This window comes from Eschrichtius robustus, chromosome 3, assembly GCF_028021215.1.
Source record: "Eschrichtius robustus isolate mEscRob2 chromosome 3, mEscRob2.pri, whole genome shotgun sequence".
Taxonomy (NCBI): Eukaryota; Metazoa; Chordata; class Mammalia; order Artiodactyla; family Eschrichtiidae; genus Eschrichtius; species Eschrichtius robustus.
The window spans coordinates 188898737-188913038 of NC_090826.1; the positions used below are offsets into that span (position 1 = coordinate 188898737).

General features: G+C 45.2%; 1 protein-coding gene across 11 annotated transcripts in view; it reads left to right on the forward strand.

Moving 5' to 3' along the window:
• The first annotated feature begins 4465 nt into the window (after positions 1 to 4465).
• The window catches only part of PPP1R12B (protein phosphatase 1 regulatory subunit 12B), a 195630-nt gene continuing 185793 nt past the window's right edge, over positions 4466 to 14302 (forward strand). For all 11 annotated transcript variants that reach the window (XM_068541907.1, XM_068541908.1, XM_068541909.1 and 8 more), the window contains exon 1: positions 4466 to 4852. In XM_068541907.1, the coding sequence (XP_068398008.1) occupies positions 4562 to 4852 (291 nt within the window). In that variant the 5' untranslated portion in view covers positions 4466 to 4561. The remainder of the gene's footprint in view (positions 4853 to 14302) is intronic.

Genomic DNA, 14302 nt, shown 5'->3' on the forward strand with positions numbered 1-14302 from the left:
TTGCGTCGCCCCGCCTCCCGCCCGCGAGGGTGTGATTGGTCGGGAGCGCTGCCCGGGAGGAGCGCGGCTTCCGATTGGCTGGGCTCCGAGCGGGCTCCGCCCACGCGCTTTGAACAGGGGCGCGGCGCGCGGGGACTGGCTCGGTTCTAGCTCCGTCTGTCCGAGCGAGAGGCGCGGCAGGAGGAACCGGGAGAATCTGATCTGGAGGAGGGGCTACGGTCGGGGATTTTCACGCGGAGGGGTTGCCGCTCCAGGACAGTCATACCCGCGGAGGGCGCTCCGGGAATTCAACGGAATCTGAGGGACTGGGGATTCGGAGCCGGGTTCCGACTTGGGGCGCGCGGCCCGGCGGCCCTGGCTTCCCGCGCGGGGAGCGTCCGTCGTGCTCGGACCGCACTGCCGGCCGGAGGCCGCACCCACCCTCGCCTCCTGCTCCGGCCGCGGGAGGGGCGGCCGGTCCTCCTAAACCTGAGGACCGGTACAGTCCGACCGCTGCGGGATTTGTGCGTTCGGCCCAGATCTGCGTTCAGTAGCCGTGGCTCCCGGTGACCGCTGCGTGGGGCGTCCTCTCTGCCCCGCAGCCCCGCGCTCTCCAGGACGGTCCGCGGCGCTCCCGGGGCCTCACGTCGGTTGTGGCAGTGAGCCACGCGGGGAGCTGCGAATCACACGGGAATCCTGTTACTGTCCAGTTAGCTGTCGGGTTCGCACCTACTGTTAGCATTTACTCATTGTGGGGAAGTGTTTTCTGTCTTAATTCTGGAGTTGGCTGCTTATTTTAGTACTGATATTTTCTATTTTAATCTCTTCAATGTCTTCTCTTATTTTCCACCCCAACTGTAACTGTGTCACAATTACAGTTCTGTCTTCCGAGCTGAAATTGATTACTTTCTTGGGTGGTTTTCGGAGAATCGAGTCTTTAAAATGTCTCTTATTAAAACCAGGCACTATGTTGAGTCTGGTGGAAAGGAGAGATAGTATGATAAAACAAGCAAAGACCTGTAGTTTTGGAAGCCAAACCGAAAGAATTGGATAAAAGAAAAAAGAAAAACAGAAAGAACTCCGTGGGCTAAATGTACAGTCTCTGTTTGTCCACCAGAGGGAGGTATGTTAACTGGTGGGAACAGAGGCCACGCTGAAAGGTTTTCATAAACTGTACCGGTGTCATTGCTTTAAAAAATGGAGTATTCTAATTTGTAGTTCATGTTTTAAGTGTATGGGAAATTATTATTTAATAAAAGTTTCCTCACTTTATACAACAGTGTATGTGCATCACAGCTGGTGCACTTAGTACATTTAAAAGTTCAAAAATTGTGGTGATGGTTTTGTAATGTGTAAAAATACCAAATCACTGTGTTGTGCACCAGGAACTGACATAGTTTATAGGTTAATTATACTTCAACAAACAAAAAAATCTTATAGAAAAAGAGAACAGATTTGTGGTTTACCGCAGGCAGGGGAATTGGATGGAGGTGGTCACAAGGTACAAATTCCAGTTATAAGATAAATAAGTACTAGGGATATAATGTCCAATGTGATAAATATAATTAACACTGCTGTATGTTATATATGACGGTTAAGAGAGTAAATCCTAGGAGTTCTCATCACAAAATATAGCTTTTTCTTTTTCTTTTCTTTTGTTATCTATATGAGATGATGGCTATTCACCAAGCTTACCGTGGTCATCATCTCATGATGTATGTAAGTCAGATCATCATGCCGCACACCTTAAACTTATACAGTGCTGTATGTCAATTATATCTCAGTAAAACTGGAAGAAAAAAGTACAAAAATTATGTTTTACCTATACACAGGATTATTTGTCAGGATTTATTCACTTGTATATAAAATATTTTTTTCTTTAGAATATTTAGGAAATCTAAACTCTCATGTTTGTTTAATGGTAGTAAACAATTGTATAAGTTTATTGTTTAAGTTTACTCTCAGAGAGCCCTGCTTGGGAGAAGACGTTTCAGAAAAAAACTTAGATGATTTTAATTTTGAAAAGCTTTTCAAATCATTATACACAGATTGATTTGTTTTTTTTTTTTTTTTTGGTGGCATAACGTTTTTTTGGCTGAGCTAGTTAAATTAATTAGATTATAATAATTATCACTGCATTCCGTAATCACATAGCTGGAAGATTCATCTCCTTCCAGGTAGGTTTGCACTTAAATTATGTAAGGAACTTAACTACTTATATTTTTCTTTAAAATCTCCAAAGAGGGTATCATTTTCTTACTACCTCAGGAAAAAAGCAAGTAAAATAGATACAGTAAGGAAGTACTACCTGGAACTTCCTAGTATTGAGACTGAATTCTTCCTATTGAAATTTAAGTTCATACCTCTTGGGAAAGTATGGATTTAACTTGGACTTGGCCAATTTTAGCTTATTTTTACAACTGGAACCAGATGTTTCTTCTTTCCTGATTCTGAATGCGAAAAGAATACAGCCAGAAGAAATATAACATTATCGAGCCATGAAAATTTTACCCTAGTTTAAAAATCCTTATTAGAAAACCAGTATGTAAAATATATGGTCCAATTATACATACTTTTTTTGAGCCGATATTGTGTACCAGGATCGTAATATTAAAATGGTGCACGTGGATTGCTGTCAGAGATCTGTTTCCTGAGATTTCAGCGATTTGCTGAAAACTTGCCCTTCTCTTACTTTTTTGTTTCCTTGCCAGACTAGCAGAGTTCAGCTAATAATGGTTTCTTGAAGAGGGTTAGGTTCCTAGCTGAGTATTATTTCCTATCTTGTTTAATATCAATATTTCTTTTATTCTATAGGGACGGTTCTATTTGAGAGCTTGTGAGCAATTTTAATTATTAGCAAGAGGCTGAGTTGGAATAAGAAGAGGTTCCATGCTGACAAGTTATAAAGTAAACCTCATACAGAATTTTTAATTCCAATAGATGATGAGGCATGAGAAGTTCTATGGTGACTAAATTAATGCAAGGAAAATATGGCTATATAAAGTATACAGTATTACATCTTTTATTTTTATGCATATTGTTCTTCACAGTTCTCAAAGATGTATGACTTAATTAGTATTTATAAAGAATTCAAGGATACCTAATTAAAGCATATATGGATAGACGTAGTATTATTAGACATAATAATTTACATTTATATGTCCCTTTTCATTTGATTCTTGGCTTGTCTCAGCGGAAATTGAGGCACATGATAGAACATAGTAAAGTTTCCCTTTACAACGACCTAATCATTTTTGCAACATTTTTTTAAATGAAAAACTTCAACCATACAGGAAAGTTCAAAGAACCTAATAATTGTATATGTTCTCTTTCATAATGGAAAACACAGTTATGTTTTCTCCAGGGCTAAAGCCCTGGGGAGTTAAAGTTACTAAATCAACCTGACAGGTTTTAATAATCAAGTTCACTGTGAATATGAAAATGGCCTGCGTGCTGCCTTAGGAATTTAGGACGCTCATGGTATTTTTTTTTAACTGAACTATAGTTGACTTACAATATTGTGTTTGCACCATAGTATTTTTTTGTAGCTTTGGGAAAAAAATCATGGAAGACGGGACATATGTCCCACATATGCCTCCCAAGAACTTAAGATCCATGAAAAGAGTAGAAGAGGAGAGAGAAGGGAAATCAATATTTATTGTGAACTGGTATACGCACAGAGATAGTACTAGATATCCTTGCATGTATTATCTTATCCGCTCCACACGACCACCCTGTGAGATTTTTTTTTTTTTTTTTAATTTTTTGGCCGCGCCGGGTCTTGTGGGATCTTAGTTCCCGAGCAGGGATTGAACCGGCGCACCCGGCCGTGAAAGCGCCGAGTCCTAACCTCTGGACCTCCAGGGAATTCCCTAAGGTATTATTATTCCCATCTTACAAATCAGGCTCGGAGAAGTCAAGTAACATGTTGGGAGGAGAACTGAACTTGAATGCGCTTCCCACTGTACCTGCGAGCATCATTCCCAGGACCTCTTCAGGGCCATGTGTTAATGCGTTCTAAATTACAACTTTAATAAAGCTCTGGATTTACAACCAGGACACTGTTCTGAGAGTTTCGGGTACTTTCCGTCCAGTTTTTCCGCAATAGAAAGTAGGGATAATTGCCGACCCCTTTTCCACTTCAAAAGACTGACGTGATAATTAGGGAGCCAAGATTAGCTGGAAGTCAGAGCAAGAATAAACTACGACTCCCAACAAGCCCGCGGAGGTGACTCGGGCGGAGGACAGCTCCCGCTTCGGGGCAGAGGTGACCCCGCGCGTCCGTGGCCAAGCAGGGACCCCCCCCCCCCCACCCGGGCCGCGCCTCTTTCCCGATGCATCCAGGGACTTGTAGTTCCCGTCGGGCGCCGGTGCGCCCGGGGGATGGGGAGCGCGCGGATCTTCTACTACAGGTCCCGTGATGCCTCCGGGGCGCCGCCGCGCCTGCGTGCTGAGGCCACGGGGGAGTGCGGGCGGTGCGGGCAGCGGAGCAGTAAAGATGGCTGCGCGCGGGTCTCCGCCCTCCGCTCCCGGCTGAGGCGCCTGGCGGCGGCTGCGGCGGCGGCCCGCAGCAGCGGCGGCGATGGCGGAGATGGAGCACCTGGGCGGGAAGCGGGCCGAGTCGGCGCGGGCACGGCGGGCCGAGCAGCTGCGGCGCTGGCGGGGCTCGCTGACAGAGCAGGAGCCCGCCGACCGGCCGGGCGCGGGGCTGCCGCCGCAGGCTCAGCGCGGGGGCCCGCGGGTCCGCTTCGAGGACGGCGCCGTGTTCCTGGCCGCCTGCTCTAGCGCGGACACCGACGAGGTGAGGCGGCTTCTGGCCCGGGGCGCCGACGTGGACACGGCCAACGTGGACGGCCTGACCGCCCTGCACCAGGTGAGCGCGCGGGGCCGGTGGCTGAGCCGCCTCCCGCCCCCCCCTGCGGCAGGGGTCCCCGCCGCTCGGCAGTGTCCGCATCCCGCCGCCCCCGGTCGGCGCGGTGTCCCCCGGTGCGCGCCCGCGCCGCCTGCCCGGTGCCCTCTCGGAAGCCGGCTTTCCGTTCTCCCGGGAGCGAGTCCGGGGTCGGGCCGGGGCTGGCGGGTCTGGGTCCGTTCCGCGTCCTCTGGTTTGCGATGGTTCGAAGGCAGCTTCCGTGTCCCGCGGGCCCAGCTCGCGAGTCCCCGACCTCACGCTCTCCCCGCCAGCGTTACCCCCGCCGGCGGAGAACCAACCTGCGGAATCATCTGGTTTGCTTGATGCTCGTGGAATAGCCTTTCTTTCTTTCTTTTCCCCTAAAGCCCCCTGTGGAAATGACACGCCCCGGATCGGGCTGTAATCTGTGGACTGTGGGTAACTTGACAGTTAGTTCTGTGCTTGGTGCGAACACCTTCACTTTCCCCCTCTTATGCAACCATGTTGTGTGTGGCTGTCATGACTAACTCCACCCTCCCTCTCCACGTGGAACTCCATCAGTTATTTCGGTGAGCCGGGAGCTGGACACCCACTCTTAATCTCTCTTGTTTTCCTTCTTCTGCTGTCTGTGCGAAGTGGATGTGTTGGCATGAGAATCCACTTCTAAATAATAATTCAAGTTCGCGTCATGCCACTTCCCTGAACATACTAGCCAGTACCTTAAAAGTCGTCCTCACCACGTTTGCAGTCCTTTTTTTTTTTCAGATAAAAGAACCTTCTTTTCACTCTGTTATATGCATTTCTTCATGCTCTTAACAGTGCCCCAGCTAAGGTAGCAACCAACATTTGTGTAGTCCTTTGCTGTTTAAAAAATTATTTTATATGTCTTACTGCATGTAATCTCAGCAGTGATCCTTTGAAGTAGGTGTGGCAGGTAGTGTTATAATAACCGTTTTACAGTTGAGGAATCTGAAGCTTAGAAAATTGTTGCTTGTGCGAGATTAGAGGCGGCTAGAAGTTGCCCTTAGGCATGGATTTTTCAGATTTAAGCTCCAGAGCTGTATATCTCACCTAATAAAGAGCTGAATATAAATAAGATGGACACAAAGAGTGTAACCGAAAGTGGGGTCCGGCCGCTCGCCGCTCAGAAGCCAATAAAGAGGCAAGTTTGGTGGAAAGGAAAGTTTGCTTTACTTTGGATGCCAGCAAGTGGAGGGGGGCGGGGCGGAGGGTGGACGCCTGCCTAAAGGCCGACTCCCCCCACCGACAGTCAGTGGGCAAGAGCTTTTACAGGCAGAGGGAGGGGGCTACATGCAGAGACAGCACAGTCAGCTCTGATGGTCATCTTGAAATTTGTCATTGGTGGTCTCATCAGCATCATCTTGATTGTTTTAAGTACAGTTAGGCTTCAGTTCCAGGGTTGGTTTGTTCCCATTTCTTGAGGCCGATTCTCAGAATTGTGGCAGCTTAGGTCATGGCTACAGCCTGGTCATCATGTAGTTAACTTCTTCCAGCTGGCCGGGGTTTCAGTATCTACAAAGTAAACAGCTCACAGGATATGGCTCAGAATATTATCTATAGCCCTTGAGGAGGGACTGAAGGTCCTTGACCATGCTTAAGGACTAAACTATTATTATTTGGTCTCCTTTGACTGTTTTCCTTTGTTTCTGCATTTTGTCACTTCTCTGATTAAACTTATTCTTTGACTAAAGTTATTCCACAGACAAAAGGCAGGCTGAGGACATGGGGGGCATAGACCATAGGGTCCTTCTGTGTTTCAGGAGGGCCACGTGCATTATTTTAAATTTCTGAGCTCTTTGAGAGGATGAATTTTTACTTTTCAGATGTATTTGGGATGTAGATTCTGAAAGAAAACACTTGAAGGAATCCTAGAGGCTAGAGGAGTAGAAACCTGTTTCTAGTCCACGTGTTCTTTATTGAAGCACAGTTTTCTGAGTATAACTCAGTAGCCCTGTTTCTTTTAAGGTGACTCTGCTAGCTGAGTCTGGCCCTTACCACACACATTTTAACAATGCCCTGAGAAAAGCACCTACTTTGAGGTTACTCCTGGTAGGTCTCCTTCCCACATCAGGAAGGCAGTTTTCTGACCCCTTTTCCTGAGACTGGTCCCCTTGGTGTCTTTCTTTCTCTCTTAATTACCACCCTAGATTGTGAAGTGCAACTTCTCTCAGTTAATATTCTTTCACGTTCCGTAATCTCCTGAAATAGGAGAGGAAGGAGATGACAGCTGTGGAATTTTTTGAAACACCTGCCAGTGCACTATGGCATTCCTCCCTATTTACAGGGCTGGTGGTGAGTTGAGTTGACCAGGTATACTCAATACTAGAAAATTCAGCTAAAGATTAGGCTGCTTGAAGATGTGAGGTCAAACAAACCGTATGTTGAGAGACCGTCCCTTTGTTTGAATCAAGACAGGGGCGTTTATTGGCTCAGGAATCCTTTTACAAGTCAGTTTCTGCAGAGTTACAGTATGTTTCTCCCATGTCTGAAGAACTCTGAAGATACATACAAGATTATTTTCAAAATGTGAGGCTGGAGCCACCAGAGGCTGAACAGCCATCGAGTGAATGACTGCTTGTCCCGTGAAGCGGAGAGTGGTACACTTCCCTGAATTACTTAGTTAAAATACCCACCTGCTGTACAAGTGTGATGTGAACTATCAGGATGACTGCTTCCAATCTCTCTTGTTCTGGCCGCAGCCTCTTGACCAGCTGTGCACTATTACCTGAGCACATTGGAAGAAACTCCCAGAAGATGTTGGGGGGATGAGTTTTCTTCTCCCACAAGGTTATAGTAGATGTTTTGCACTTCAGGTTGTGGTGCCTTGATGCTACTTTTGACTTAGAGACCTTTCTTTCTTGGCAGCCTTTGCTTCTGCCACGAGGTGCTTGAGTCAAAGATAAGCTCCAGGGGGCCTATTAATAATGCTTGAAATAGATTGGGATAAGAAGTATCTCAAAGATTAGAACTACTCTGATGAAAGCCTTGGAAACTGATGCAGTCTAACCAAACTTGGGCAAATAAATTAAGATTTGGTGTGTATGTAGAGCTGTCAATGAAAAGGGCGTTAATCTGATTATATAACCTTGGAAGCACATGTTTGCTCACAGAGGAATACCCGTTTCATTTATGTGTATATATTACAGGGCATGAAGTGTGGGCTAATAATTCTGTGTGGGCTGGTACTTTTTAAATTTTCTTTTTATTTGTTTATTTATTTTGTAAGGTCGATTATTAGCACCTATCTTGTATCCTTAGCATTAAGATCTTGGGTACTGTAGGTCCAGATACAGGCTCTTAGAACTGTATCTACCAAATTATCAGGTTACTGAGGGGGCAAGTGCTTGCTTTTGGAAAGGAGGTTTTCTGGGATTTGTTAAAATGGATGCCTGCTCTTCCTTCAGAGTGTATTATATTGACACTTATGTTTACGCGGGTCTGGGGAGGACACCAGTGTCAGTACACGTGGATCTTAACACTAGGCCAGGCTGATCAGTCTTCATTTGGAGGGATACCTAGGAGACTAGAATGATACTGTGCTTGACTTAGAATTCAGGTTGGTTTTGTAACAGTCTCAGAGTCCACGTTTGGACCCTCAGGGTCACCCCAGACTGGAATTCAACTCCTAGTAGCCTCTGTCATTCTAGAGCTGTCTCAATCTGACCCTGTATCCTCAGGGAAATGAAAGTTATCTATTTCCCTGGAAGAGAGGTGGAGGTAGGGATAGATGAGGGAAGGAAGAAAGGCAGAGCAGTTTATATTCAGAGTGAGACAGAAGAACACTAAGATGATTACATGTTCAGTTCAATTTCAAATAGTATGTATGTGTGCCAACTTATAAAATAAAACTTGTATTCTTTTTTTAATTGGGGTGTAATTGACATTTAACATTATATTAGTTTCAGGTGCACAACATTTGCTTCAATATTTGTGTGCACTGTGGAATGATCACTGTAATAAATCTAGTCACCATGCAAAGTTAGTTTTTTTCCCTTGTGATGAGAACTTTTAAGATACACTTTCTTGGCGACTTTCAAATATGCACTACAATATTATTGACTGTGATCACCTTGCTGTACATTACATCCCCATGATTTATTTATTTATTTAACTTTTTATTTTGTATTGGAGCATAGTTGATTAACAGTGTTGTGATAGTTTCAGGTGTACAGCAGAGTGATTCAGTTATACATATACATGTATCCACTCCCTTTTCAAATTCTTTTCCCATTTAGCTTGTCACATAACATTGAGCAGAGTTCCCTGTGCTATTCAGTAAGTCCCTGTTGGTTATCCATTTTAAGTATAGCAGTGTGTACATGTCAATCCCAAACTCCCTAACTATCCCTTCCCCCCACCCTTCCTCCCTGGTAACCATAAGTTCATTCTTTAAGTCTGTGAGTCTGTTTCCGATGACTTGTTTATTTTATAACTAGAATAAAACTTGTATTCTTAACCTTTTCTCTTTTATTCCAAGTTCATTATTTATTCGTCTTATAGTTCCATGTGTGAAGGGACTTATCCTGTATATTGGTGAATTTTGCTTAGTGTTGGGGAGCAAGGTAATCTGGGATTAAGAAAATCCTGTTGGAGTCTTTCTTACTGTGGATCTAGAACAGTCATCCTGAGTCATTTTGGTAGTTTACCTCTTCACATTGGTTAATAGGAGGCATCAGAACATGTTGGCCACCTGGCCACTTGCCTTATGAGTATTTGTCTCAAGTTGCTGTGCCATAATGGAACTCAAAGCCAGATTTGGAAATTAGGCTTATTTTTATGGTGGTTATTTTTGGGGGGGGATGGGTTGGGGGAGTACAGATGCAAGTGACTTTTTTTTTTTTTAATTAATTTTATTTTATTTTATTTATTTTTGGCTGTGCTGGGTCTTCGTTGCTGCGCGCGGGCTTTCTCTAGTTGCAGCGAGCGGGGGCTACTCTTCGTTGCGGTGCGCCGGCTTGTCATTACGGTGGCTTCTCTTGTTGCGGAGCACGGGCTCTAGGTACGCAGGCTTCAGTGGTTGTGGCTCGCGGGCTCTAGAGTGCAGGCTCGGTAGTTGTGGCGCACAGGCTCTAGAGCACAGGCTCAGTAGTTGTGGCGCACGGGCTTAGTTGCTCCGCAGCACGTGGGATCTTCCTGGACCAGGGCTTGAACCCGTGTCCCCTGCATTGGCAGGCGGATTCCTAACCACTGCACCACCAGGGAAGCCCTGCAAGTGACTTTTATTTGTTCCCTGGCCAAATTTTTGTTCCCCGTTCTTAAAGTCCTGTAGAGTAGCTATATACTATCATTTGGGCTTTGGAATCTTCTCTGTATTTTCCAAGAGCCAAGCTGTAGTCGTGTGTAGATGACGCACAGTTCTGCTAAAGGTAGAGGGCTGGACAGGTCTTACTGGTAAATTAATTATTAAGTCCTTGCTTACTTTTATTTTTACATATTTTTAAATTAAAGTATACTTTACATACAGTAAAACTCACCTTTTAAAAATGTAGAGTTCTGTGCGTTCTGACAAGTGCACACAGTTGTTTGACCACCACAGTCATGATATGAACATGTTCGTCACCCCCAAGGTTTCCTTGTGCTCCTGGTAGCCAGCTCCCCCTCCCACCCCCAGCCCTTGGCAGCCCTTCCTCAGTTCCCTGTTCCTGTAACCACGATGCCATGTAGACGGATCGTACAGTATGGAGCCTTTTGAATCTGGCTGCTTTCGTTTGCTGTCATGTGTTGAGGTTCCTCCATGTTGTTGTGTGTGTCTGTAGCACATTGGTCTTTATTGCTGAGGGATGTTCCACGTATGGCTGTACCACAGTTTGTTTATCTGTTCGCCAGTTGAAGGACATTTAGGTTATTTACAGTTTTTGGCAATAATGAGTAAAGCCACCATAAACATTTACATACACATTTTTGTGTGAACATAATTTTTCATTTCTCTTGGTTATATTCCTAGGAGTGGGGCAACTGAGTCACGTGGTAATGAATCTTTAACTTTAAAAGAAACTGCCAAGCTGTTTTCCAAAATGGCCCCACCATTTTGCTTCCAAACAGCAGTGTCTGAGTTCTAGTTGCTTCCCGTCCTTACCAGTACTCTGTGTTATTTTTTTTAAGCCATATTAATAGTCACGTAGTGGTGACTCATTTCCAATGACAGTTATAATACTAGTAGTAATCGTAGTGGCAGCAGCAGTAGGTGGTAAAAGTACTGATCATAGCTCCCACTGTTTATGATGGTATTTACTCTGAGCCAGGGACTGTTCTGTGTTCTTCTGATATGTTAACTCGTGAGTAATACTCAGAAGAACTCACGAGATATGTACTTTATCGTTGTCTGGATTTTACAGAGATGGGGAAACTGAGACACTGCCCAGGGTCACACAGGTAATGAATGGCAGAGCTGGAATTTATTTAAGCTCAGGTCCCCAGTGGACACCTGAAACCGTGTGCAGTGTGGAACCCTGTATGTATGTACCCCGGGTGGGTTGGAGTGCTGACCCTGCAGGAGAAAGTCTGTGTGTGACTTTACAGCCGGTCCTGCATTGCCAGGGCTCCACATCTGTGGATCCAACCACCTGGGTATCGTCTAGTGCTGTAGTACATGTTTATTGAAAATATCTGCCTATAAGTGGACCTGCACAGTTCAAACCCCTGCTGTTCAAGGGTCCATGGTACTGTTATTTCCTTACTGACGGGTGGGCAGTGTACGCAGACTGGGTGTTCTGGACAGAACAGACTGGGGCGGAGCGGGTGGACGGGAGAGTTCATCAGCTGTTCTGAACGGCGGTCAATTTAAAACTTAGGAATTGCTTATTTCTGGAATTTTCCATTTGTTATTTTCCGATGACAGGTAACTGAGGAAAGTGAAACCAGGGGTAAGGGGGGGAACTACTGTATATGTCTGCCGATAGGCACAGTTTCTGCCGTCAAGGAACCCAGTCTGGTTTGGAGATAGATAAATAAAAAAAAATTCCTTTTAGAGGGGTACGTTCTATGATTCACTCCTAAGTGGAGGGACAGAGGAAGGCAGTTCAGGGTGAGAGGTAGGAATGGGTGTGGTGTGTAGGCATGGACGTGTCGGGAGGGGTGGGGATGGGGGCATGCAGTCCTTAGTAGAGAACGGTGGGTTTGAGCAGGAGAGGTAACCCAACCAAAGCAGGGTTTTAGGAATAGGAAGCTGCAACTGGATTTCAGAATGGATGGAGGGACAGAGATGAAAGAACCAGCTGAGAGAATAGAGGAGAGAAGAGAAAAGTGTAATACAGTTCTAGCCTGAGTCTGAGAGACTTGTGTTATTCAGACAGGAATAGGATTCAGTCCAGCATTGGACTGAGCTGCTCTGAAGACATCCACATAGAAATATCCTGTCGACATCTGTGTGATTCAAGGCCAGTCATCACCTCCCATCTAGGCTCCGGTTCTCTCACATTTAAAATGAGAGACTTGGATATTAGAGTAAAGGTGAGAGTTGAAGTGATGAGTGTGAAGAGGATGGGATAAAATGTGAAAGAGGGGAGCAAAAAGCACAATTCGGTGGCAGCAGAGGAGGCAGAAGTTCCGGTTGGAGCTGTAGGGTAGGTGGTAGGCTGAGTGATGCCCCTCAGAGCTGCCCCAGTCCTAATCCTCAGGACCTGTGGGTGTTACCTTACCTGGTAACAGGGGCTTTGCAGATGTGACTAAGTTTAGGGTCTTGCGCTGGGAAGATTTGCCTGGATTATCCAGGTGAGCCCAATGTAGTCTTAAGGGTCTTTGTGAAAGGGAGGCAGAACAGTCGGTAGTAGGAGATGTGATGGCAGAAATGAGACTGGAGCCGTGGAGGAAGGGGCCAAGAGCCAAGGCGGGCGGGCAGCCTCTCGCAGCTGAAAAGGGCACGGGATCAGAATCTTCCCTCAGAGCCTCCAGAAGGAGCTAGCCCCGCCAGAAACTTGATTTTGGCCGGTGAGACTGAGTTTAGACTTCTGACCTCCGGATCTGTGAGACGGTAAATATGTGTACTTTTAAGCCACTGAGTTTATTATCATTTGTTGCAGCAGCAAGAGGAAACTAATGCAGAGGAGCACCAAGAAAGCAAGTGATACTGAGGAGTTTCAGGAATGAATGGTCAATAATGTAAAAGGAAATGGAGGAAGAGGCCTGAAAAACACTTAGATTTGGTCATTTATAATTTTTGTAAGAGCAGTTTCAGTGGGAAGGTGTTTTGAGGACTATTCATGGAGATTATATCACATTTTTACTATTAAGGATAACTTAAGTTAGTCTTTCTGTTGACTTTTGGAAGGGGAAGAAAAAAAAGATCTACCATCAGTGTGATTACAACTGTAAATTAGGGCCCAAAATGTATGAGAAGACTCCTAAAAGGCTGGTTTCTGGTTAGTTCAAGAGGTTTCATTACTTATGAGTTAAGAATATTTTAGGATATTAAACCTGGCAGGAAGGTTGCATTCCTGTTACTGAAGGGCTGACTAGCTAGTTTAGGTTATTTTATTTCCCAGTTCTGCTTCGGCCCATTTCCCACTCATTAGCACTGTCGCTGGAAGGCAGCCTTAGCGGAGCCGTGACAGGGAGGTTAGTGCCAGCAAACTGTTTCATCTGCTGTTTATTCTTTCACATTCATTTACTGAATGAATAGATGTGCCCGGACTCTGTGCTTCTTGTTACATAGCAATTGATACATCTTAGAATCTAAATAGAATTTGGGGAATGCCCTCCAGAATAGCTGGTTACTATTATCATTTATAATAGGAAATTGGCAATGTAGTGATTTCCTTTCTTCCTTCCTTTCTCTTTCTTTCTCTCTCTCTCTCTCTTTCATTTTTGGCTGCATTGGGTCTTCATTGCTGCCCACGGGCTTTCTCTAGTTGGGGTGAGCGAGGGGTACTCTTCGTTGTGGTGTGCGGGCTTCTCATTTCAGTGACTTCTCTTGTTGCGGAGCATGGGCTGTAGGCACGGGCTTCAGTAGTTGTGGCACGTGGGCTCAGTAGTTGTGGCGCACGGGGCGTAGTTGCTCGGCTGCATGTGGGATCTTCCCGGACCAGGGCTCGAACCTGTGTCCCCTGAATTGGCAGGTGGATTCTCAACCACTGCGCCACCAGGGAAGTCCCATGTAGTGATTTTCTATTTTAGCATTCTGGCTTTTGGAGGTTGGAGTGGAATATTACATTCATCAGTATTTGCAACTGTTTTCATCTATACTTAAGGATGAAAATCATCCTATTTTCCTAAAGATGGTGGAAGAGGGAAGTTTGAGATCTTTAATTAATCTTTAGTGGTTCAATAAATCCAGGTAAACGATCTTGACCCAGAGTTTTATGTAAGGCAAGGAATTGAAAGCTCATTTGGGTTACTAATCGAAGGTCGCTCAAATTGTTGACTTTTTTTTTTTGGCTTTGAATTTATTTCTTCTTCTGCTTTTGAAGTATAATTTAA